We start from the raw sequence: 22,195 nt of genomic DNA on the forward strand, positions 1-22,195 counted from the left end.
GCATGGCACTGCTAGGCACTGCTTGGCATGGCACTGCTTGGCATGGCACAACCTGGTGCTCCTCAGCTGGGCATGGCACTGCTTGGCTCAGCACTGCATGGGTTAGCACTGTTTGGCTTGGCATGGCATTGCTCAGCATGGGCTGGCACTGCTTGGCACTGCATGGCACTGATTGGCTTGGCATGGCACTGCTTGGCATGGGCTGGCACTGCTTTGCACTGCATGGCACTGCTTGGCATGTGTTGGCACTGCTTGGCATGGGCTGGCACTGCTTGGCACTGCATGGCCCTGCTTGGCATGTGTTGGCACTGCTTGGCATGGGCTGGCACTGCTTGGCACTGCATGGCACTGCTTGGCATGTGTTGGCACTGCTTGGCATGGGCTGGCACTGCTTGGCACTGCATGGCACTGCTTGGATCTCCCTGGCACAGCTCAGTACAGTTCAGCGATGCTGGGCTGAGCCCAGCTTGGGGTGATGTTAGCCCAACATCGCACAGGACTGCTGGACCCGGCTCAGCTTGGCACAGCCCACCTTAGCCCAGCACGACAGGGCACAGCTCAGTTTGGCTTGGCTTGGCCTGGTCCAGAGTGCGTTGGCTCACCGTAGTCTGGCCTGGCACAGCACTGCACGGCCAACATTGGCTCAACCCAGCCTGGTTCGGCTCGACTCGGCTTGGCACTGCACCACCCAGCCCGGCTTGGCTTGGCTCAGCTTGGCCTGGTCCAGCCCGGCTTGGCTCGATGCTGCACAGCCCTTGAAAACGCACAGCCCTTGACGACACTTGGCTTGGCCCAGCCTGGCTTGGCTTGGTCTGGCTTGGCGCGGCACGGCTCGGCACGGCACAGCTTGGCTTAGCCGGGCTCAGCCCGGCCCGGTCCTTCCCGGCCCAGCTCAGCCCCCAGCACCCCGGCCCGGCCCGCAGCCGTTCCGGCCCGGCGGGGCTGGGCTGCGCTCGGCGCGGCCCGGCGGGCGCTAGGACCGCGCGGCGGGCGGGCGGCGGGCGGCGCGGCTCGGTGCTGCAGTGGAGGCGGCGGCGCTGCGGGAGGAGGCCTCGCCGGGCAGCGCAGCGGCGGCGGCGGCTCGGCACGGCTCGGCACGGCGCGCCGGGCCCGCACCGGCCCAGGTAACGGCCCCGCGGCGGCGCGGACACGGGTGGCCCCCGCGGACCCCCGGGACGGGGCATCCCCCGGCCCTGGCCGCCTCGGCTCGGCTCGGTTCGGCGTGACTCGGCTCGGTTCGGCGCGACTCGGCTCGGTTCGGTTCGGTTCGCCGCCGCTCGGCTCGGCTCGGCTTCCTTCGGCTCCGCTTGCCGCGGTCCTGCCCGGCCTGGCCCGCAGAGGCCGGCGGGCGGCCCGCACCCCCCACCCCCCCCCCCAAGCCCTGCGGACACCCCCGCCCCGCTGTCCGTGTGTCCGTCCGTGTCCGCGCCCGCGCCCCTGCCTCCCACCCGGCCCGGGGGGCGTCGCGGCGGCGGGCGGGGGCTGCGGCGGGGCCGGCCCGGGGGGGCGCAGCGCCGAGCAGGAAAACATGGCAGCGGCCGGGCCGCCACCCGCCGGGCCGGGCCCGCGTCGCCCTCCCCGGCCCCCCGCGGCCGCCCCCACTGTCGGCCCGGCCCGGCCCCGCTCGGCGGGCGGGGGTGGCGGCGGCGCGGCCCGGCCCGGCCCGGCCCCCGCGGCGCCGCCGTGTCCTTGAGCGCCGCGCCGGGCGGCTGAAGGGCAGCGCGGGGCCCCGGCCCGGCCCGGCCCGCTCCCCGCGCCGGGGAGTCCCCGCCGGGCCCGCCAGCCTGTGCGTGACCCCCGGAGCGAGACCCCCGGCGGCGCTGCCCCCGGCCCGGCGATGCCCTCCCTCGGCCGGCAGCGGAGTTGCCCCGGGGCGGCGGAGGGGGAGGGGGGGCGCGGGCTGGCTGGCGCCTGCCAAAAGTTTTATTTTTTGCAGAAAAAAAAAAAAAATAAAATAAAACGCCACCCCCGGCCCCCCCGCGGGCAGCAGGACCGCCGCAGCCCCGGGCGGGGAGGTGGCAGCGCGGGGCAGAGGCCTGGCAGGGCACCCCTGCTGCCCGCAGCCCCGCCGCTGCCCGCTTGCCGCCCCCTTCCCTCTCTCTTTTATTTTTTCTCTCCCCCCTCATTTTCGGGTGTTCGTGTGCGCGAACCTGTGGGCAAATGAAATTTTCCTCTTTGCTCAGTTCCTCTTTCTTTATTTCTTCCCTTTGTGTGACGTAGACGGTGTCACCACGGGATTGGCGTTCGGTGCTTACATTGCTGCACCGAGTGCGCGGTGGCAGGAGCCGGCCGCGATGGTGGGCACCCGCATCCTGCCCGGCTCTGCCGGCTGCTGCCCGTCACCTGCCCTGACCGGGAGACCCCAGGCGGGGAAATCTGGACCATCCCCGAGCAAATCCCTCGAAGCTGGCAGCCACGGGGAGCCGGAGGGGAGTGGATGTTGTTGTACCCGGTGGCTGCTCCCAGCAGCTCCCGCGCTTGCACTGGCCTTTCGTGCTGAGTCAGCTCGAAACTTCCTAGCAAGAGCCTCTTTTCGTGACATGCAGTGCCCTCCGCCTCTCGAGGAAAGGCAGGATGCTGGTGCCCGTGCCACTGGCCGGCTGGCGAGGCCACAGCTCAGGTGTTTCCCCCGGCTGCCTACGTGACCGCCAAGCTGCCGAGCAAGGGCTACATCCGTACCTAAAACCCAGTGGTGGCCGCCACTTTGCCACCAGCTATGCCACAGAGCCACCGTGCTGTGCCAGGGTGGCTGCTTGAGGACCTTCAGGTGGTGGTTTTCGTATGGGTATTTTTAGGACTGCACATCTGTGTGTCCCTGCCCCAATGCCTTCCCACAGGCTCTGCCTGTGCCGCTGCCTGCCTGCCTACCCCAGGCAGGCTGGGCCGGTAGTGAGGTGCGGCACCCTGCAGCACCCGGAGGGGAAAGCGTGTGGGCTTGCCAGGTAACCACCGGCACGCGTATGCGTGTGCCCAGGGCACGCGTGTGCCAGATGCACACGTGCTCCAGCAGCTCCAGCTCCACGGGAGGAGCCGGCGGTGTTTGGGTGTGTGGTTTCACAGGGTGGGAGATGTCTGCTCTGCAGTTTGCTCTGGGACCCGCTCACCCTCGAAGCTGCAGGTTGCTTTGAGCTTGTAACATCTGAACTCCCACTGGTGCTACCGCCACAGCACGGGGCAGGGACTCGCGGGGCTGCACCGGGCAAGCTTGCCTAACTTCGGCAGGCAGGGCCAGGAGAGGTGTCGGGCCGAGCCACAGTCCTGCTTCCCCACTGCGCTCCCGCCGCGGGGCTCGGCACGCGAGGGATCACAGCGCTGCTTGTTGGGCCTGTTCCCGCGGTTAACCGCCCTTCCCAGTTCAAAGCCTGTACCTGATTGCCAGTTTGAATTGCCCCAGCTCAGCTCCCGGCCCTGCTCCCTTGCCAGCTGGAGGGTTTCCGTGGTGCCCAGGGGGCTCTGCCTGCAGCAGCATGTGTTCACTGTAATCACATCATCTCTCAAGCCGTTTTTTTCCCACTAAGCTGAGCATATCGAGCACTGGGGCTCTCCGCGGCGAGGCGTTCCCATTGCTCTGGGAGCTCAGCCGCAGCTTCTTCATGAACCTCACTGCATTTGCACTGTCCCACCTGCAAAACAGCACCATGTCCCAGTGCTGGGGTCTGCCACGCACGTGACCATCCCGTCCCATGGGCAGTTTCAACTGACCCTGGCCCTTGCTAGTGCTCCCACTTTGCAGGATCTGGCTTTCTGGGGGGCTGCAGCCTGTAGTGTGCAGCTTAGTGTTGCAGGGCAGTGCATCGCTCCCAGGGGCGCAGTGTAGGGCAGTGCATCGCTCCACAGGGTGCAGCATGGTGCAGTGCATTGCTCCCTGGGGTGCAACATGATGCAGTGCATTGCAGCCTGGGGTGCAGTGCAGGACCCTATGTTGCTCCCCAGGGTGCAGTGCCAGGCAGCGCATCACTCCCAGGAGTGCAGCACGGGGCTGCTTCAGTGGTGCCAACCAAACTGGGGTCCCCGCTCTGTACTGGGTCTGTTTTGGGGGCTGGAGGGGGCCTGCTGCCAGTGCACCCCAGCGCTTGCCGGTGCCTCGTCCCCTCAAAACCAGACCCAGCAGTGGTTTCCAGGCAGCTGCAGCAAAGGCAGGAGCCACTGCACGTGTGGCTGGGCAGGCGGCCGTTTCCCTGCCCGCCACGTGCACCCTCGAGCAGCATGGCCAAATATTTTGCTCGTAAGTTATAATTACAGAGGATGAGGTCAACAGTTTGCCCGTGCTGGTGGTTTTTCGGCGCAACCATCTGTCGGGAGGCGATCACAGGGGAGCTGCCCACTGCTCGGCTAAATTTTGGGCCTCAGGGAATGCCCACCCGGTCCCTGGTTGCCCTTGCCAGCAGCACCCACGCCGTGGGGGGGGGCTGTGGGTGGGGGGGGAGCACCCCGCCGTGAGTCAGGGGTGGGGGGTGCAGGGGGTGGGGGGTGACTCACGGCCGCGGCTCCCATCCCCTCTGAGTCAATCCTGAAGTTCTTCCCCAGCACTGGGAAGGAGGAGGAGGAGGAGCACGGCTGCCCGGGGGTGGCGGTGACTCAAAGTGACAACAACAATAATAATACGCTGCGGCACTTGTCACGGGAGAAGCGTTTGGATGGGGTCCCTCGTGCGTCCCCACCGTGGTGGGGACGCACGAGGGACCCCGTCCAAACCCAGTGGGTGTCACCGCACCGGGGGATGCTGCACGCGGGGTCACATAAGGACAGGGAGGGGGAGACTGCGGAGAAGGTGTCACCCGCCACTGACACAGGGGTCTGTCGGGGACCCCGCTCGCTGTCACCTAAAATGGCTGTTTGGGTTTCTGCAGGTTCCTGGCTGTGGCATGGCAACAGCGGACGCCGGCAAGGTCCCTAGATATAAAACAGGCGGGTTGGGGTTTTTTTTCGGGGGGGGGTGGGGGGGGGGGGTGTGCTTTTTTTTTTTTTTTTTTTTTTTTTTTTGTCAGTGCCGCGTGTCTCATCCATCCATCGCAGGTAACCTACTTTGAAACGCCTCTGCCGTGCGGCAAGCGTGACTCGCCGGGGCCCTGCCGTGCGGGAGCGGCACAGCGCGGGCTGGGGCTGCCGGTTCCCCCGCTCACCGTCAGCCGTAAGGTCAGCCTGAGCGGTTAAATAGTGAGGCAGGAGGGAAGGCGGCGAGTCCCTCCCCGCGCTTCGCCGGCGAGCGCCGGACGAGGGTCTGTCGTCCCGTCCCCCCCCCCACCACCGCTGCTGCCACCGAGCCACCACATCGGCGAGGGGATGCCCCGGCGCTGCGGGAGGAGGGTCTTGGCGGCCTAGCGCGGGGGGCACGGTGCTGCAGCCCCCTGTCCCGTCCCGTCCCATCCCGCCGCGGTGGGCGAGCCTCGGCCGGGTAAGAGCGCGGGGGAGCGGGGCTGGTACCGGGGGCTACCACAGTACCCGCGCGTTACCCTCCTGGCGGGGCCACACTCGCCCCGCGGTGCCAGCGGTGGGGCTGGGGGAGCGGGGAGCAGCCGGTGCCGCCGGCTTCTCCCGGTCTTTGTTCGGCGGCCGCCAGCCCAGGGCTGCCGCGGGGTTTGTACGCAGCCCAACTATTTTTAGTGCGTTTGGAGACCATGTTTGCTGGAAGCGAATCAAAGCCCGCGAGCTGGCCCTTTGGCAGCACCAAGCGGGGCGGCTCGCAGCCGCGCACTCCCCGGGCACCGGAGATGCTGGGAGGGGGCCGTCGCCTGCTCCCCAGGGCTGCCGGAGGGGACCCCGGTGCGGTGGGGCTGGCCTGGGGGAGACCAAGCCATTTTCTAGGGCTGCGGAGACGTGCAGACGGGCGCTGGTGGCAGCACTGCAGGGCAGTGCAGGCAGGGACCCGCTGGGCAGCAGGGACACCAGCACCTCAAAGCACCTTTGGGCACGGAGGGACCCCCCCCAGGGGGGCTGGGGTGCCCCTGCTACGGAGGTGCCTGGGTGCAGCCGGTGTTGCCCTGGGTGCCTTCCGGCAGCACGTGTCCTCCTGTGCCTGCAGCCGGGGCTTTGCCAAGGCATAGTGCGGTGGGAGCGGTGCTGGGGGCTCCAGGGGACGTGGGCACAGCCAGGGGCTTTGCTAGCCCCAGCCCCACAATCAGCACCCTGGGGAAGCAGCTTGCAGGGAGGGACGTGGGGCCAAGGTGCCACACCATGCTGTGCCAAACGGCATGCCATGCTGTGCCGAACAGTGTGCCACGGTGCTGTTGACACAGCAGCTGCCAGACGGGTGCCTGAAGCAGCAGCGTGTGGGTGCTTGGGGTGCTCAGTGCAAGCCCTGGACCCTCTCGGAGGGGCGGAGGGGCCAGCAGCAGCAGGGGCTGAGCGTGCTGGGCTGGGGCTGAAGGGGCTCCATGGGGGAGGCGCGGGCAGGCCATGTGTGACAGAGAGCTGGCGGGGATGGTGCCCCGGGATGGCTCCAGGGACCGGGCCTCCCCCTGGGGGACCCCAAGCTGGCAAAACCGAGGGCTGGGGAAGCCCCTCCCCAGCGGGTGGCACAGGGCTGTGCATCGTGGGGGTGTGTGTGTGTGTCAGCCTGCACCCCCCGCCCCTACCCTGCACCAGGTCCCATCCTGCACCCCCAGGTCCCACCTAGCACCCCCAGCCTGCATCCCACACCTGCAATCCCACTCCCCCAACCTGCATCCTGCACCCATACCCTGCACCCCCTGCCTGCACCCCCACCCCGCACCGCCATCCCACCCTCCTGCCCGCACCCCTGCCCACCTCCCACCCCAGCCCTGCCTGCGAGAGGGGCCATGCCAGGGGAGTCACGGCACGGCCAAGCTCCGACCCATCTCCCACCCCCCGGCACGCCGAGCCCCCGGGGTCCCCCTGCGTGCGGTGGGGAAGGCTGTGGGGCCGGGGAAGGCTGCAGCCCCAGCGGGGCCCCCCTGCCCCGCAGGCAGCCCCCGCTGCAGGCAGCCCTGGGGACGGGCGGAACGTGTCGGGTTTTGAGTTTCTGTTCTGAGCAGCAGCGGCCCTGCCCGCCCGGCAGCCCCCCACCCCGCCGGCTGGGAACGGGCTGCGGCTGGAAAGCTCTAGAAACAAATTGCAGCTCCGGTGCCAAAGGCAACAGCAGCCTCGGCCATGGCTAATGCAGGCAGCGTTTGCCATAGCAACAGGTGCTGGGGCTGACGCCTCCTCCGCAGCCCCTGCCTGCACCCCGCACCCCACAACCTGCACCTGCACCCTGCAGAATGCACTCTGCACCCGCACCGTGCACCCTGCAGAATGCACCCTTGCACCCTATGTCCTACACCCTGCAAAATACACCCTGCACCCCACAGCCTGCAACCTGCAAAATGCACCCCACACCCCGCAGAATTCACCCCACACCATGCATCCTGCACAGTGCAACACACCCTGCACCTTGCACCCCACATGACGCACCATGCACCCCGCCACATGCACTGTGCACCCCGTGTCGTGCAGCTCACCCTGTGGGCTGGGCACTGCGCACCCCATGTCACACCGTGTGCCATGCACACCACACCCCACACTGGGGCACGGACTGGGGCTCAGCTGCCTGCTGGGGGCAATGCCGGGGGCAATGCTGGGGGCAACAGCCCAGCCCAGCTGAGTCAAGGTTGTGGCATGTTAATAATTGCCGGGGGCCGGGGTGCGGTGTGATGGGCGGGGGGCGGCAGGGCCAGTGCTCCCCCCTCACCCCAGCCCTCTCTGCTTCCCGCAGGGGCAGGAGAATCCAGGCAGGCGGTGGGACACAGGGGCTGGCCGCTGCGGCAGGCAACAGCTCCCGGACCCCCTCCTCAGCACAGAGAGCCAGAGCGCGGCGGCAGCGGGGTCCGCGTTGGTGCTGAAGAGGCAACGGTCCCAGGTGCCCACCCTCGCTCCCTACCATGCCGTCCAGCGGGACCCTTGACGCCAGCAGCCCCGCTCCGAACCGCGAGGCGCTCGACACACACAAGGTAGGGTCCCACCATGGCTCTGCCGGCTCTTGGCAAGTGGGGAGCTTCCAGGGGGGCCCTGCTCGTGCCACAGTGATCCCTATTGCTGGACTTCGTGCTGCCCCCACTGGTGCCGGGGGTGGCAGCAGGCTCTGGGGGTATGGCTCACCCCTGGCCACCACTGGCTGGCACATGTGCCAGAAAAGGGAGTGCGGGGTCTCCTCTGCCACATGCCAGCCGCGCTCCCCCCTTGCCGTGGTGGGGAGCGCGGTGCAGGGCAGGGGGAGCCCTGAGCTGCAGCCGGGATTAGCGCGGATTGAGCTATTCTTGGCGGTGGGGGAGTATGGGGAGGGGATGTGGAAGCAGAGACCTGCTGTCACCTCCCAGCAGTGGCCAGGGTCGGGGCAAGCCTGGCTGCAGGGAGGGGGCTGCTGCAGTGGCAGGGTCCCCCAGGATGGGGGCTGCCCTGGTTCTGGGGATGGATGGGTGGTGATGGGGTGGGTGCTGGGTGCTGTGGGGCAGTGGGAGGGGGCTGTGGGGTATGCATCAGGAGGTGGCCCCATAGCCTCGCCATGACCAGGCTCAAGCCCTCGTGCCAGTCCTGCTCCACCCTGATGGGGGTCCCATCTGCTGTTGTGGGGGCTCAGGGGTCCCTGCACCACCCCACATGCAGTGCTCAGGCTCGTGAGGGAACCCCTCCCTCCCATGCTGGGTGGCACAAGGTGCATGCTTGTCTTCTCATTGCCACACCATGCATGGGGCTTGTAGCCTTGTCCAATGGAACCCCATCCCTGGTACATATCACCCCTGCCCCGCTGGCCAGAGGGCGGCTCTGTGGGGAAGGGTGACCCCCAAACCACCCTGCCTGCTGGGGGCTGAGCAGAGGCCAGACCCGGGGGCTGGGGGTGTCACAGAGATGCAGGACAGGGCAGGCAAGATGATGCAAGAGATGCAGGACTGTGCTGGGTTTGGGGTGCTGGGGTGAGCAGCAGGCTCTGACTGCATTCTCAGTGCTCCCTGGCATCCCTGACATACAAAGGCACACCAGGCCAGCGTGGCTGCTCCCCATGCCGGTGCTGGCAAAGGCATTACTCTTGCTGCAAAGAGGAGAAGCATCCTGATGGGTGCAGGGGCAGGGCCTGCCTTGGTCAAGGCGTGGGGACCGGGGCAGACGGCCAGCTGGATGCTGTCCTGCTGCAGGCAGTGCAGGGTCAGGGTCATCTGAGTTCCTCCAGGCTGGCTTGGTTGTGGCGGCCACACTGTGGTCCCTGCGTCGGTGCGCCCTGTGCTCCAGCCATGGCTCTTGGCTGCTGGAGGGACCGACTTGTGTATCTGCCGGGAAGTGCCCAGCATGTTCTTGGCACCGTTTGGGGGCATGAGTAAAGCAGGGGTCAGTTGGTTGGTCCCATGCTTTCCCCCGTGGCAGGTTATGCTGGAGTGGGTGCATGAAAGCAAGCCTACTTGCGCTGGTCACCAGCACCAGGAGTGTGAGCGGGGTGGTGGGGCAGCCCCCAGGAGGCAGATGTGGCAGCCCACCCTATGTTTTGGTGCAGATCTGGAGGTGCGTGGCAGAGCCGGCTTGGAGAGCAAGGCACGGGGACATGGAGTGGGGGAGCTGCAGGGAAGAGCCATGGGAGGAACAAGTGCCTGCAGTGCAACCCAGCTCACCCTCGAAAGCAGGACCTGACAGTGCCAGTGCTGGTCCCCAGGGTGCCAGCAACCCACGTGGGCTGGCAGTGAGCATGCTGCGAGCGCACCCAGCTGAGCGCTGTCCTGGCCTGACCCCGCCGGGATGTGGCATTGCCTCCCCCGCGGCCACGCGCGGAGGTCACCTCAGCCGAAGGGATGCATGCTGCCTGCACAGCCAGGAGGACGAGGCCATCCCTCAACACTCGCAGCACCGTGGGTCACATGGGTGCCGGCTGCTCTTGGCACAGACCTGGTGAGGCTGGGCTCCAGCTCCTGTGTGAGTGGGGTGTCTGCACCTGCCTTCTCCTATCCCACCAGGTCTGTTTCCCCCCAGTACCAAGAGCTCCCTGCTCCCACCCCACCACCAGCCCAGCGCAGCCAGGAGCTGGGACCCGGCACGGCAGCCGTGGAGCCAGCACTGCGTCATGCAGCAGCTCTCCTCCTCGGTGGTGGTTTCCCTCTGGGTTGTTGCTTGGCAGCAGCGCAGGAGCACAGCGCATCAGGGACGCACCATGCAGCCCCACGCCTGGCCAAGCCCCAGGGAGAAGGGCAGCAGGGTGATGGACTGGGAGATGACTCAGCTCCGAGCGGGCTGCAGGCAGCGAGGGGCTGCAGCACCGGCACCCCTGTGCCAGGCTGAGGGGGAGCAGATCCCCCTCGCGGCCCTTCTCACCAGCCCCTGCTCATGCCCAGGCTGCATCCCTGCTCCTCAGGCGCCTGCCCCACTTTTGGGGTGCCAGCTATGCCACAGGGGATCCCCGCAGCCCCAGTGCTGCCCCACGTCCCCCGATGCGCTGGTGTCCCCCGATGCAACTGTACTGAGCCCTGTGGTGGGGCTGCCCTGTGTTAGCAGTTGTGGGGATGGCTCAGAGGAGCTCTCCTTGTCCCCGTGCGTGCTGGGGGCACCTCCCTGCCTCCACAGCAGGGACCCCGCTGCCCTCACAGCTCTGGCATTCTTCAAGCTGGCTGCCCGGTGGCGTTTCACAGGGTAGGCGCTTGCAGCGGCGTGGGGAGCAGAACAGAGCCCTGAGCACTGACTGGCAGGGGGCTGCCCTGCAGGACTGCACCGGGGGTCGCGCACACTGTGGCAGGAGCTGGCCACTGCTTTCGCAGTCAAGTCACTGTGCCCAGCACTGCCTTGCCGGCACAGTGCTGGGCCCAAGCCATGAGAGGAATCACAGCAGTGCCTATGGCCACCACTTGGCAGTAGGACAGGGTTGGGGCAGCCCAGAGCCCCCCCAAGAGTACTGCAGCACACCTGTGGTGGGGTCATTGCGTGGGGACCCTGAAGAGCACCCCTAGAGCACCCCGTCCCCTCAGTGGCACCCACCAGGCACTCCCCAGCTGCATCCTCTCCCGGCCGAAGGAGGACTGGCCTCCCAGCACAGCATAGCGCCACGCACTTGACACCCCGCCGTACCTTTTCTTTACATCCAGCATAAACACTGCCAGGGCCTGGTCAATGTTGGCACAGGGCAGCTGGCCGGAGCCATGTGCTGGCAGCCAGGGTGGCACTGGGGGCAAAGGGATGGCTGTCGGGGGGCTTGCTTACCCATGGCACTCCTGCTGCTGGGAGCAGGGCTGGGCTGAGCTCCCTGGGCTCTGTGGTGCTGCTGGGTGCCCTGGCAGTGGCAGAAGCTGCTCATCTCCCTGTGGAGCTGGATGAAGCATGGCCTCATGGCGGGGACAGGCTGTACAGCTGCAGGTCCATCGACAAAGTGTGGCGTCGCACAGTTTGGCAAGGTGGGTCCCTGCGACTGCAGCTGGGGGGGGGTCTGCTCTGCACCCTCCAGCCACAGGCTCCCAGCCGGCTCTGCCACATGGCGAGGTGCGGTGAGCCTGTGAGGCAGGGACCCCTGGGAATCTCCCCCTGGGGGCCCCGTATGGCTCCTGCACTGGGATGGGGCTGGAACCATGATCCTGACGTCGTCCTTGGACCCGTCCCAAAACATTCCGCCCAAGACTGCGTGAGGAATAGTTCTTGGCCTAGGGCTGAGCCCCCAGGTGCCAAGGTGCCGCCTCTCCTTGCTCAGCCCTGGCTTCCCATCCTGTGGCTTGGTGCCGGTGGGTGCCAGGGCTGGGCACGGTCACTGCAGGGCTGGTGGGGTGTGGGGTCAGTGCCAGGGTCTGGAGGCTGCTCTTCCCCATGTGCAGGCAAGCAGCATGCAGCATCAATGGGGCTGGGGTGAGTACAGTCCCAGCGGGCCACCGTCATGGCTGGGGATGAACCGGCACGTGGCTCCTGTGAGATCCCATATGCACAGCCCCAGGCAGGGGGAAACAGGCAGCAAGGGGCATGGGGGGATGCCAGCTGGGTTTGGGTGGGTGGGCGGCCAAGAGGGAGCTGGTCTGGAGGACCACAGCTGTGGGGCACTGCAGCCACGGGGCACCAGGGCCATGGAGCATGGCATGTCCCAACCCTTCGGGACATGGGCTGGACCTCAGTGGTGATGTGCCAGCTGCAGCCTGGCAGTGCTGCGGGCAGTGCTGGCTGCAACCACCCCAGCCCATGGGGAAGGAGGGAAACAGCGGGCAGGAATGTGGCTGGGGCTGGCGCCCACCATGGCTGCAGGGCTGCGTGAGTACAGCTGGATGTCGGTGCTGTCTGGCTGCCAGCCCCATCCCCTCCCCGGCCTCTCCCTCGCCAGCCCCCCGCCGGCCTCTCCTCTTTCCCCTGCTCCCCCCTCCGTGGCCTCTTCCTGCCTTGGCTGCTGCTGCCGGGATCTTCTGGGGCTCAGGTGAAAACGGCCCCGCCACTGCTGCGGGACATGCCAGAGGCCCCACGCAGCCCTCACCCCACATGCATGTCCCCCCGCCATGCCGCAGTGCCAGGCACGGGCCTCCCAAGAGGGGAACAGGGCCTCCGGCACACTACGGTCCTTGGGCGGCTGCTGCAGCCCCAGCGCAGGGAGCAGGTTCATTTCCTGGGGCCATGTTCCTGCTCTGCCGCCCGTGCTAGCGTGGGTGTCCTGCCAGCGCCTGGGTTTGGGCCACGGTGCCGGGGAGGGGGGGGACAGGGTGGTGGGGCGCTGGCAGCTGCTCAAGGGCATAGCACAGAGAGTGTGCGTCGTCCCCCGAAGCACCCGTGCTGGGGGCGGCACGGGGAAGCAGACAGCTGCTTGCCTACTCCAAGGGCACCCTGGCTTCTGCTGCCTGCCCTTGTCCCCAGGGAGCTTCACAGCTCCCTGCAGGCCCGCCATGCCATGCTGTGCTGTGGAGTCCACGCAGCCCTTTCTGCATGCAGCAGTGCAGGAGCCCCCAGCCCCACATGTGCAGGGCTCTGGTGGGTTGCAGGAAGGGGCATGTACCCCCAAGCCAGCCATGGCACAGGACACGGCACAGGAGGGCTCACCCGGCGAAGGCAGCCAGCCCCACAACGGCTCGTGCTGCAGCCCAGGCCTGGCAGGAGCCACAGTCGCCCTTCTAATGGTGCCCGGGGGGCTGCTGGCTTGGTGATGCCAAAAGCGCTCCTTGCCTGCTGGGTGCCTGGCTGTGCACAGCCCTCAGCGCTGTACCCATGGTGCCAGTGATCCCAGTGCCGAGCAGGAGCAGAGCCGTGCCCAGGACCGCAGGCTGCCCGGCCGCGGGGTTGGCGGCATAACCGTCCTCTCTGTCTCCGGCTCGCAGGGGGAAGAGGAGCTCGAGGAGAACCAGAGCAAGGAGGAGAAGCAGGAGCCGGGGACGCCCATGAGGAAAGCCGGGCGGGCCCGGGCGGAAGCGCAAGCATGCCCAGGTGAGCCAGCGGGCGCCGGGTGCGGGGGCCAGGTGTGGGGGGGGTGGGGCGTCCCCCCCACCGCCTGGCAGATGTGCCGTGTTGGCGGGAGACTGTGGCTCCCAGTGTGCTGCGGGCTGGCCAGCCTCCCCTGCATGCCGGGGCACCCGGCCGGGAGGAGAGCACGAGGGCGGTGGAGCAGCAGGAGGGGAGCGGCCCCCACCCTGGCCCCCAGCGCTGCCCCCTCCCCATGGCCCCCGGCAAGCCCTTCCTGTGCATGGCAGCAGCAGCGTTCCACTCAATGCAGCTTCAGTCGAGGCCCCACCATGCATTTGCTCCCTGTCTGAGGGGCGGGCACCCCTGCTCCCCCTGGGGCTAGCTGGACTCCCCCAGCTCCCTGGGCGATGATGCACGGCTCTCAGGCTCACGCCAGCAGCTGCAGTAACAAGGCAGATGTGAGTGTGTGGGGCTGAGCTCCCCCAGCTCCTGCCGCAAGGGTGATGCCCGCTCTTAAGTGCATGAGGCTCGATGAGCTCCCAGTTTGCTAGCCCAGCCAGCTGGGATCGCAGCCTGCCCAGCACCAAAGCAGCTGAAATGGCTCATCCCAGGGCCCCAGCAGTGCCATTGGCCGAGGGGCTGGCACGTGAGAGCACTGCGCTGCTCACAGGCTGCCATGCCCGCAGTGGGGTGCTGCGGGGTGATGGGGGTGGGGTGGGGGTGTGCGGCGCAGAGCTTTGGGGAGCAGCTGGCTGTGGTGGGGCCCTGGGACAGGGCACCTGTGGCCAGGGGGACTCATGGAGGCGGTGGCTTGGCCCTCTTGAGCTGTTGTGTGTCATGATGCCAGCTGGGGAGCCACAGTGGCTTCTTCCCTGTCGGGTGTTATGTGGCCGGCTGCTGGTGCCACTGTGAATTTGGTGTGCAGAGGAGGAGCAGAGGGTCTTTTTGATGCTGAAGCCCCAGGGGGAAGGTGCACATTGTCACCCTGGGCACAGGCACAGGCAGGGCTCAGGCAGCATCCCCGTCCCCTGACCCTGCGTGAGGGGAAGGAGAGTAGAGCTCCCAGGTGGGAGATGAGCGGGGCCAGTGTGCCTTTGCTGCTTGAAGGTTGAAAAACTGTTTTGCAAATGTTTCTGGCTGAAGAAAGGGTTAATCCTGTGCTTGGACATGTCCAGATCTGTCCTGCCTGTCCCAGTCCCTGATCTCTGTCATTACAGTGGCAGGGGCACCAGGAAAGCCAGAACAGCGTTGCCTGCGGTGGGCAGGGGTGCAATGGGGCGCAATGGGACGCCAGGCCAGGAACGGGGCGGCCAGGCTCCAAACGCTGGCTGCAAATCCAGCAGTGGGGCGTGCCGGGGCAGGGGGAGCTGTTTCGGTGGAAGAACAATGCTGGCACGGGAACAAATGGGGAAAGTCATCGGGAACAGACAGAGCCTGGGAACCAGGAGGTCTCTGGCTGCCAGAGCAGGCGGCCCCAGGAGCCCCCTCCAGCACGATGGGTCGGGAGCGGGATGGACAGATGGCGGCGGTGCCACCACATCAGGCACCTCCCGGTGCCCCCTGCAAAAGAGCTGGCCAACTCGCAGTGACTGCCTGTCCCATGTGCGCTCGCTGCATGCTCCCACATGCTGCACCTGCCCCGTGCGTGGTGCCGTCCCAGCCGGCCGGTGGCTTCCGCTGCCAAGCAAGTAGAGCTGGCAGGCCCCGCGGGCACTGCCAGGAGGCCAGGGAAAGCCCCGGCCGGGTACAAGCTGCTAAAAATACCCTCCCCGCTGGAGAGCCCTGTGGTGCCAAGTGCCTGCAGGAACAGCCCCTGGCCAGGGGCACCAGACCGGGATGGAAGGGACCCAGTGTGTGGCATGGGGACCCTGGGTAAATGGCTGGCTCCCTAGGGACCAGCTGAGGGTCACCAGGACCCCATTTACAGGGACACAGTGGGCAGGTGTGTTGCAGGAGGGTGCCAAGCGCCCACCTTGGCCTGTGCCTGGGGCAGGGACGTGAGCCCTGCTTGGGGATGGAGCTCGCCAGCACAGGGGTCCCAATGTGGGGCTGGCAATGCTGCTGCCACTTTTCCTAGTGCATCCATGGGGTGGGAACTCAGCCCTGGGACATGCGTCAGGGCCAGGTCCCCACAGGGAGCTCAGTGGGGTGCAGAAGACAGGCAGGAGGTGGCAGGGAGGCAGGAGGAGGTGATGCCGACAGGTGCTGCAGGCAGGCCTGCCTGCGCCGGAGCTGGGGGCCGTGGTGCTGAGGAGTGGCTGTGGGGACAGGCAGAGACAGACCCTGGCAGGGGCCAGCAGCTGCCAGGCAGAGTCGGGGAGCCTTGCCTGGCGGCAGTAACCAATACCTCTGGTGAGCCATGCTGTGCCATGCCAAACCGTGCAGTTCTGAGCTGCACCAAGCCATGCCGGGCCATACCATACTGTCCTGCAGTGCGTCGTGCCAAGCCGTGCTGCGCTGAACCACATCGTGCCGTGGCTCAACGACCAGCGCCTCCAAGCCCAGCCAGGCCTGGCAGGGGCTCAGCAGTGGGACACCCCTCTGCCAGTGGCTCCGTGGTTGGTGCCATGGATGGCAGCGACTCTCCCGGCCCCTTCCCTCTAGCAGAGGGGGCATGGCCCAGGGGCAGTCCCACCTGGCAGCAACTCGGGCTCAGGCAGGGGCTCTGCAGCTTTGGAGTTGCCGCCAGCGCTCTGGAACTGGGATCCCCAAGGGCTGTGGTACATCGAGGCTGTCCCTCATCACCCCTCTGTGGGGACCGGTCCCCAGAGTCACCATGCATCCCTGGCATGGCCAGCCCCTGCCCTGCGGCCGAGGCCCCCCAGTGTCCCCCTGGCAGTGAGTGAGGCAGTGGGGCCATGCAGCCCGACAGGCTCCCGGTGGAGCAGCGTCCTTGGCAGGGGCCCAGCAGAGGGGAGGGGAGCGGGAGAAAGGCAGCGCTTGTTCCCAGGGCCCGGCCGGCGCAGAGGAAGCGGGTGGGTGGGCAGGAAGGCAGATCCGCCGCCGGGCCCTCCTCGGGGACCAGGATGGGCGCCGGGGCGGCCAGGGGTGGCCGGGGAGGGGCAGGGCTGCAGGGTGGGTCCTGGCCACCCCTTCCCTCGTGCCACCCTGGCCCGGTGGTGGTGTCCGACCGGCAGCACTGGGACGTGCTGGCAGCACCCTTGTGAGTTGGAGTCCCATTCCGAGCCAGGTAGGGAAGCGGCAGCAGGGCTGGAGCCGGGGTGCTGGGTTTGGCTGGGGCAGCTGTTGAGGGGCTGGAGGTGTGATGGTACAGGAGGCTGGTTTCGGATGGGTGCCGTGCCAGGGCATGTCGGCCACAGTGCCAGGTGGGCTGTGTGTCCCTACCCTGACAGCTGGTCGTGAGGGGATGTGGTGCCTGTTCGCGTTCGGTTCCTGGGGTTAACCTCCCACATGCCGTCCCACTGCAGCACAGAGGGACCTGCCTGCCCGGCGCAGCTTCCTGGCATTGTCCTGCAGCGCTGCAGGGCCCAGCGAGGCCCCTGCTGCAGGCACGGAGCTGGGCTGAGTCGGGGCCATGGCAGATGCACATTGACACCCGTTGCCTGAAAGCACGGCGGGCCTGGATCTGCCACGCTGGCAGGAAGGGCAGAGCCTCAACAGCAGGACAACACGCAGCACAGCAGCCCCCATCTGCTCCGCTGGGTGGTGGGCATGTGGTCCCGGCAGGGTGGCACTCACCAGCCCCAGGGCCAGCCGTGGTTGGTTAATCCTGGTGGTACTGCCGTGGCCTCGCAGCCCTGAGGGGACCTCATGCCACTGTGTTCCCGCCACCCCCATGCCCACATGGCCAGCAGGCGAGTGGACCAAGCTCCCCACAGCCATGCCTCTGCCAGCCCCCACAGCTGCCTAATCCAGAGCGTGCTGCTGGCCTTCCCGTTTCCTCCCGGGAAGCCCACGCAGCCCCTGCGATTGTTTTCAGCACAGTGTCCAGGATGTGGCCCCGATCAGGAGGCGGGAGCAGGGCTGGAGGCGGCTGGGCCCCCACTACGAGCTGCAGCCTGGCACTGGCACCACAGTGAGGGGATGGCAGCCAGGGACCCCAAGGGAGGGCGGCTCCTCAGGCTGGGGAGCTGGGGGTGCTGGTGTGTAGGGTAGGGGGGGGACACACAGCGGGAAGTAGGTCCCTTCACACTCACTGTGGGGCTGATGCAGGGACAGAAACCCCAGGCCTGTTCCTATGAGGGACCTGAGATGGTCCTCAGCTTGTTCCTCCAACTGCAGACGCTGCCTGCTTCAGTTTGCCCGAGTCTCCCTCCTTCCCCTTTGCTCTGGGCTGCCCTGTCCCCTTCAGCAGCTCCTCCTGCCCTGAATCCCCCTGGCCACTCTGAGCCAGGGTGGCTGGAGTGCAGCAGGCACAGTGGGACACAGACAGAGCATGTGCCTGCGCTGCACAGTCACTTCCAGAGCCAGTGTGAACCCTGGGTGCAGGCATGCAGCAGCTCTCCCCACTCCATCAGCCAGGGACTTTGCATCCATCTCACCAATGGTGCCAGCTCCTTCTGTTGCTCCAGGGCTGCATCCAGGCACACCACGGCATCCCTGCAGCCTGTTCCACCACTGTGGTCAGTGTCCAGAGCTCCTAGGGTTGCAGCATCCACCAGCCAGGCATACCAAGGTTTGTTATTCAGCCTCCGTTGCCCCATGCATGCCCTTGCTCATGGCTGGGAGCGCCTGCGTGGTGGCCTGGCACAGCATCTCCACCCTACTGATGGCAACGGTGTCTGCTTGGTTGAGCCATGCCCTCCCAAGGATCCTGGGCTTTGCCACCTGCCACAGCCCAGAGGCCGTCCAGCATGGGGACCGGCTGCCGGGCACTCCTGTGACTGGTGGTGGTGGCTCATGTGTCCCTGGCACGTGGGTGTGTGGTGGCCCCTGCAGTGATGCGTGCACATGCCTGGCACAAGTGACATAGCCATGCTGTCCCTAGGTGGGAGCAGTGCAAGCTTGGCACTGTGGGTGTGTGTTTGGGAGTGGTTCCCTGCGTCCCCATGGGTGGCCAGGCATTGTGCTGGCATGGCTGTGGCTCCCTGCTGGTGCTGCCACCCACCCTGCGAGGGTCCCCTTTGGCCCCCAACACCCCCTCACACCTCACCAGCCCCTTCCCCACTGTGGGTTCTGGGGCAGTTTGTACCCTCTTTCCTGCCTGCACTCGCAGCCCCTCAGTGGGGAGCCCCCAGACTCCCACACGCCAGGGCTGGGGCAGGCGAGTGAGCAAGCAAGTGGAGGAAGTGACTCTGCCAGCGAGCCGGGGCGGCCAGGCCGAGCAGGAAGCACCCGCCGCCACTGGGCCGCGGCCGCCAGCGCTGGGAGGAGGTGCCTGCACACGGGTGGGTGGCAGCCAGACGGGGGTCTGCACGCCAGCCAGAGGGGATGCGCCATGGTAAGTGGCACATGGCTTCCACCACCTGCCAGGCATGCCTGGGGAGGGGTCTCCGGTGGTGGTGGCACAAATCGGGGTTGCCCCAGCAAGCAAAGCCTCCTCCGCCACCTGCTGCTCAGCGTCCCGTTCCCAGTGGCACCAGGGCAGTTTGGGCAGCACGGGGGGCACCCCAGCAGCACCATGAGCACCCTAGCTCACACCAAGCCTGGCTGGCAGCTCAGCGTTTGCTCCCTGGCATCCTGCCATGGTACGGTGCATCCTGGGACATGTAGTTTGCTGGGGACGGGCAGGAAGGTCCCTACATCTGGCTCCCCTCCATGCCATCCTGAAACCGTGCCAGCCCCACGCCGCAGCCCCGGCACGCAGGCCCTCCCGGGGGAGCTGGCAGAGCTGGGGCAGAGGTGGGGGCAGGTGGCAGTGAAGGGAAGGTGCCGGTGGGCTGCCTGTCTCCACAGCACGGCCGTGTTTCCTGCCATCACTGCTGCAGAGATGGGGGGCCCTGCTCCAGCCCAGGCAGGGTGGCAGGAAGGGTGGCAGGCAGGCATCCCATCCCTGAGGTCCTGCAAAGCCCATGACACTCTCAGCTTCTCGCTAAGTCCCTTCCGTGGGCCCCGGGGGAGTGCAGGGATGGGGAGGCAAGCGCAGGGCTGAGGGGTGCACAAGCTTGCAGAGGTGAACAGGGGGCTGTGCAAGCTTGTGGAAGCAAGCATGGGGGTCAGGGATGCACAAGCTCATGGAGGCAAGCACCGGCCTCAGGTGCACCAGCTCACAGAGGCAAGCATAGGGGTGGGAGATGGACAAGCTTGCAGGGGCAAATGGGGGGGGCACGACTTGCAGAGGCGAGTGTGGGGCACAGGAAACAGGGCTGGGTGCCACCTCCTCAGCTCCTGGCACCGGGAGGCAGCGGCAGCTGCTGTGGGTGTCTGTCCTTTGGGCATTCAGCTGCTGGTGCTGGGGGAGCGGCGCTGAGGCCAGGACAAATACCCCGGCCTGCGGGCAGCATACAGGGTCCCCGGTGGGATGGTGCCGGTGGGCGAACGGCTCCACTGCCATGCTGGTGAGGACCAAGCCCCAGGGACAGGGGTCACTGTGCCCCAGCATGGGGTGAGGCTGCACACCTGGGAGCACACCCAGGAGAGGGCCAAGTGCTCCCCAACAGTGTAGCAGCGGGGCTGACCAGGTCCTGGGTGAGCGGCAGTGGCAGAGCCCACCCAGCCACGGCTGCGCTGCGCATTGGGCTGCTGCAGTGACGCAGCAGCACTTTCACTCTCCTTTGCCACTGAAACCACCGGGCTGTGCTGCTCCTCTCGCTCTGACTCTGCTCCTGCTCCGGCTCCCACCGCCGCCAGCCCTTGCCATGCCGCGCTGTGCCTCACGGCTCCCCCAGGGGCTGGCAGCATGGCGATGCCATCCCCAGCGCCGCAGCCTCACTGGCATGCTCAGCACTGCCGTCTCCCTGTGCTCACGTCGGCGCCGTCTGGCACACGGGCATGTGCTCGAGGCCAGCGTGCTGGTGAGCGCTGGCGCCAGCAGTCCTCCCCCGTGTCTCACGCTCATGCACACTCGCCACTCTGTTGCTGCACTCGCGAGCCGGGGCCAGCTGCACGTTTCCTGCGGGTGCCGGCACCGCCTGTCACACACACGCACCCGCCTGTCGCACACACTGGCACCGCCTGTCACACACACGCACCCGCCTGCGGGTGTTGGCGTTGCCCGTCTGACACACACGCATGCATGTCACAAGCTCTGGCTGTGCCTGTCACGCTCTCTGCCACTCTCCGACTTCACATTTGTGTGTCATGCTTGCACGCATGTCTGCACACAGGGTTGTCACAGGGCCTGGCTCTGCCTGTCACCTGTACACACACACACATCGTGGTCCCCAGCTCTGCCTGGGGCATGCACACACATGTAGCAACACCCACAAGCACCTGTCACAGGCTGTCCCTCCTGCCATGCACACACACACGCGCGCACACACACACACACACACACACACATATGTGTCACGGTCCACAGCTCTGCCTGTTTGCACACACAAATGTGTATGAACACCCACCAGTACCCATCACAGGCTGTCCCTGCTGCCATGCATGCACACACACACACAGTTGTCACGCACCCTGTCCCTGCTGTGACACACGCATGTACCACAGCAGCCAGCTCTGCCCATCGTGCACACATGCATGCAGCCGTCACAGGCCCTGGCTCCGCCGGTCTTGCACAAGCGTGTGCATGCACCATCTGCTCCGTGTTCCTGCTGCCAATGGGGACAGGCAGGAGCGAGGGGGTCCCAACGCTGGCCCTGCGCCGCAGCATTGCAGCACAGGGAAGCCAGGCAGGACAGGCAACTCCAGTGTCCCCTCTGCACTGGGGATGTCCTGGTGGACATGAGGAGTGGGGCAGCTGGGTGACATCCCAGCTGGTCTTTGTCCTGAGAGTACCATGGCCATGTGTCATGCTTCTGTGAGTGTTTTGTGGTGTTGTGTCCTGGTCCAGAGGGTTTCATGGCCACTTATTCTGGTCCTGAAGGTGGCATGGCACTGGTCATGGTCCTCATAGTGTCATCTCCATTTGTCTTGTTACTGAGGGTGACATGATGTTGTGTCCTGGTCCTAGCGACATTGTGGTGGTGTGTCCTGGTCCTCAGGGTTTCATGGTTGGACTTGATGATACAGTTGGACTCAATGATCTTAAAGATCTTTTCCAACCTAAATGATTCTATGATTCTGTGGTCATTTGTCTGGGTCCTGAAGGTGTCACAACAGTGTATCCAGGTCCTCATGGTGGCATGTCTTTGTGTCTTGGTCCTAAGGGTGCCATGGCATTGTGTCCAGGTCCTCATGGTGTCTTCTCCACTTGTCTTGGTCTCAAGAGTGCCATGGCATTGTGTCCTGGACGTAAGGGCATCATGGCGGTATGTCCTGGTCCTGAAGGCATGGCAGTGTATCAACATCCCCATGGTGTCATGTCCTTGTGTCCTGGTCCTCAGGGTGCCATGGCTCCATGTCTGGGTCCTCGTGGTGTCATCTCCATTTGTCTTGGTCCTCAGGGTGATGTGGTGTTGTGTTGTGGTCCTAAGGGCGTCATGGCATTGTGTCCTGGTCGTGAAGGTGGCACAGCAGTTGACTGAGGTCCTCATGGTGTCATGTCCTTGTATCCTTGATCCTGAGGGTGCCATGGCATTGTATCCCAAGTCATCATGGTGTCACCTCCATTTGTCTTGGTCCTGAGGGTGCCATGGCATTGTGTCCTGGTCCTAAGGGTGTCATGGCAGATATGTCCTGGTCTTGAAGGTGTCATGGCAGTGTATCCAGGTCCCAATGGTGTCATATCCTTGTGACTTTGTCCTCAGGGTGTCATGGCTCCATGTCCTGATCCTCATGCTGTCACCTCTATTTGTCTTAGTCCTGAGGGTGATATGGCATTGTGTTGTGGTCCTGAAAGTGTCATGGCAGTTATCAAGAT

General features: G+C 66.1%; 1 protein-coding gene across 5 annotated transcripts in view; it reads left to right on the forward strand.

The window, feature by feature from the left end:
• The first annotated feature begins 971 nt into the window (after nucleotides 1–971).
• DNMT3A (DNA methyltransferase 3 alpha) overlaps nucleotides 972–22,195 on the forward strand; it is a 48,931-nt gene continuing 27,707 nt past the window's right edge. For 2 of the 5 annotated variants that reach the window (XM_055810448.1, XM_055810450.1), the window contains exons 1-2: nucleotides 972–1,124; nucleotides 7,715–7,949. In XM_055810448.1, the coding sequence (XP_055666423.1) occupies nucleotides 7,881–7,949 (69 nt within the window). In that variant the 5' untranslated portion in view covers nucleotides 972–1,124; nucleotides 7,715–7,880. Of the gene's footprint in view, nucleotides 1,125–7,714; nucleotides 7,950–13,244; nucleotides 13,351–18,601; nucleotides 18,728–22,195 lie in introns of those variants that run through there. The other 3 variants (XM_055810451.1, XM_055810452.1, XM_055810449.1) reach the window with 3 other exon arrangements.

Source organism: Falco peregrinus, chromosome 7 (genome assembly GCF_023634155.1).
Source record: "Falco peregrinus isolate bFalPer1 chromosome 7, bFalPer1.pri, whole genome shotgun sequence".
NCBI lineage: Eukaryota > Metazoa > Chordata > Aves > Falconiformes > Falconidae > Falco > Falco peregrinus.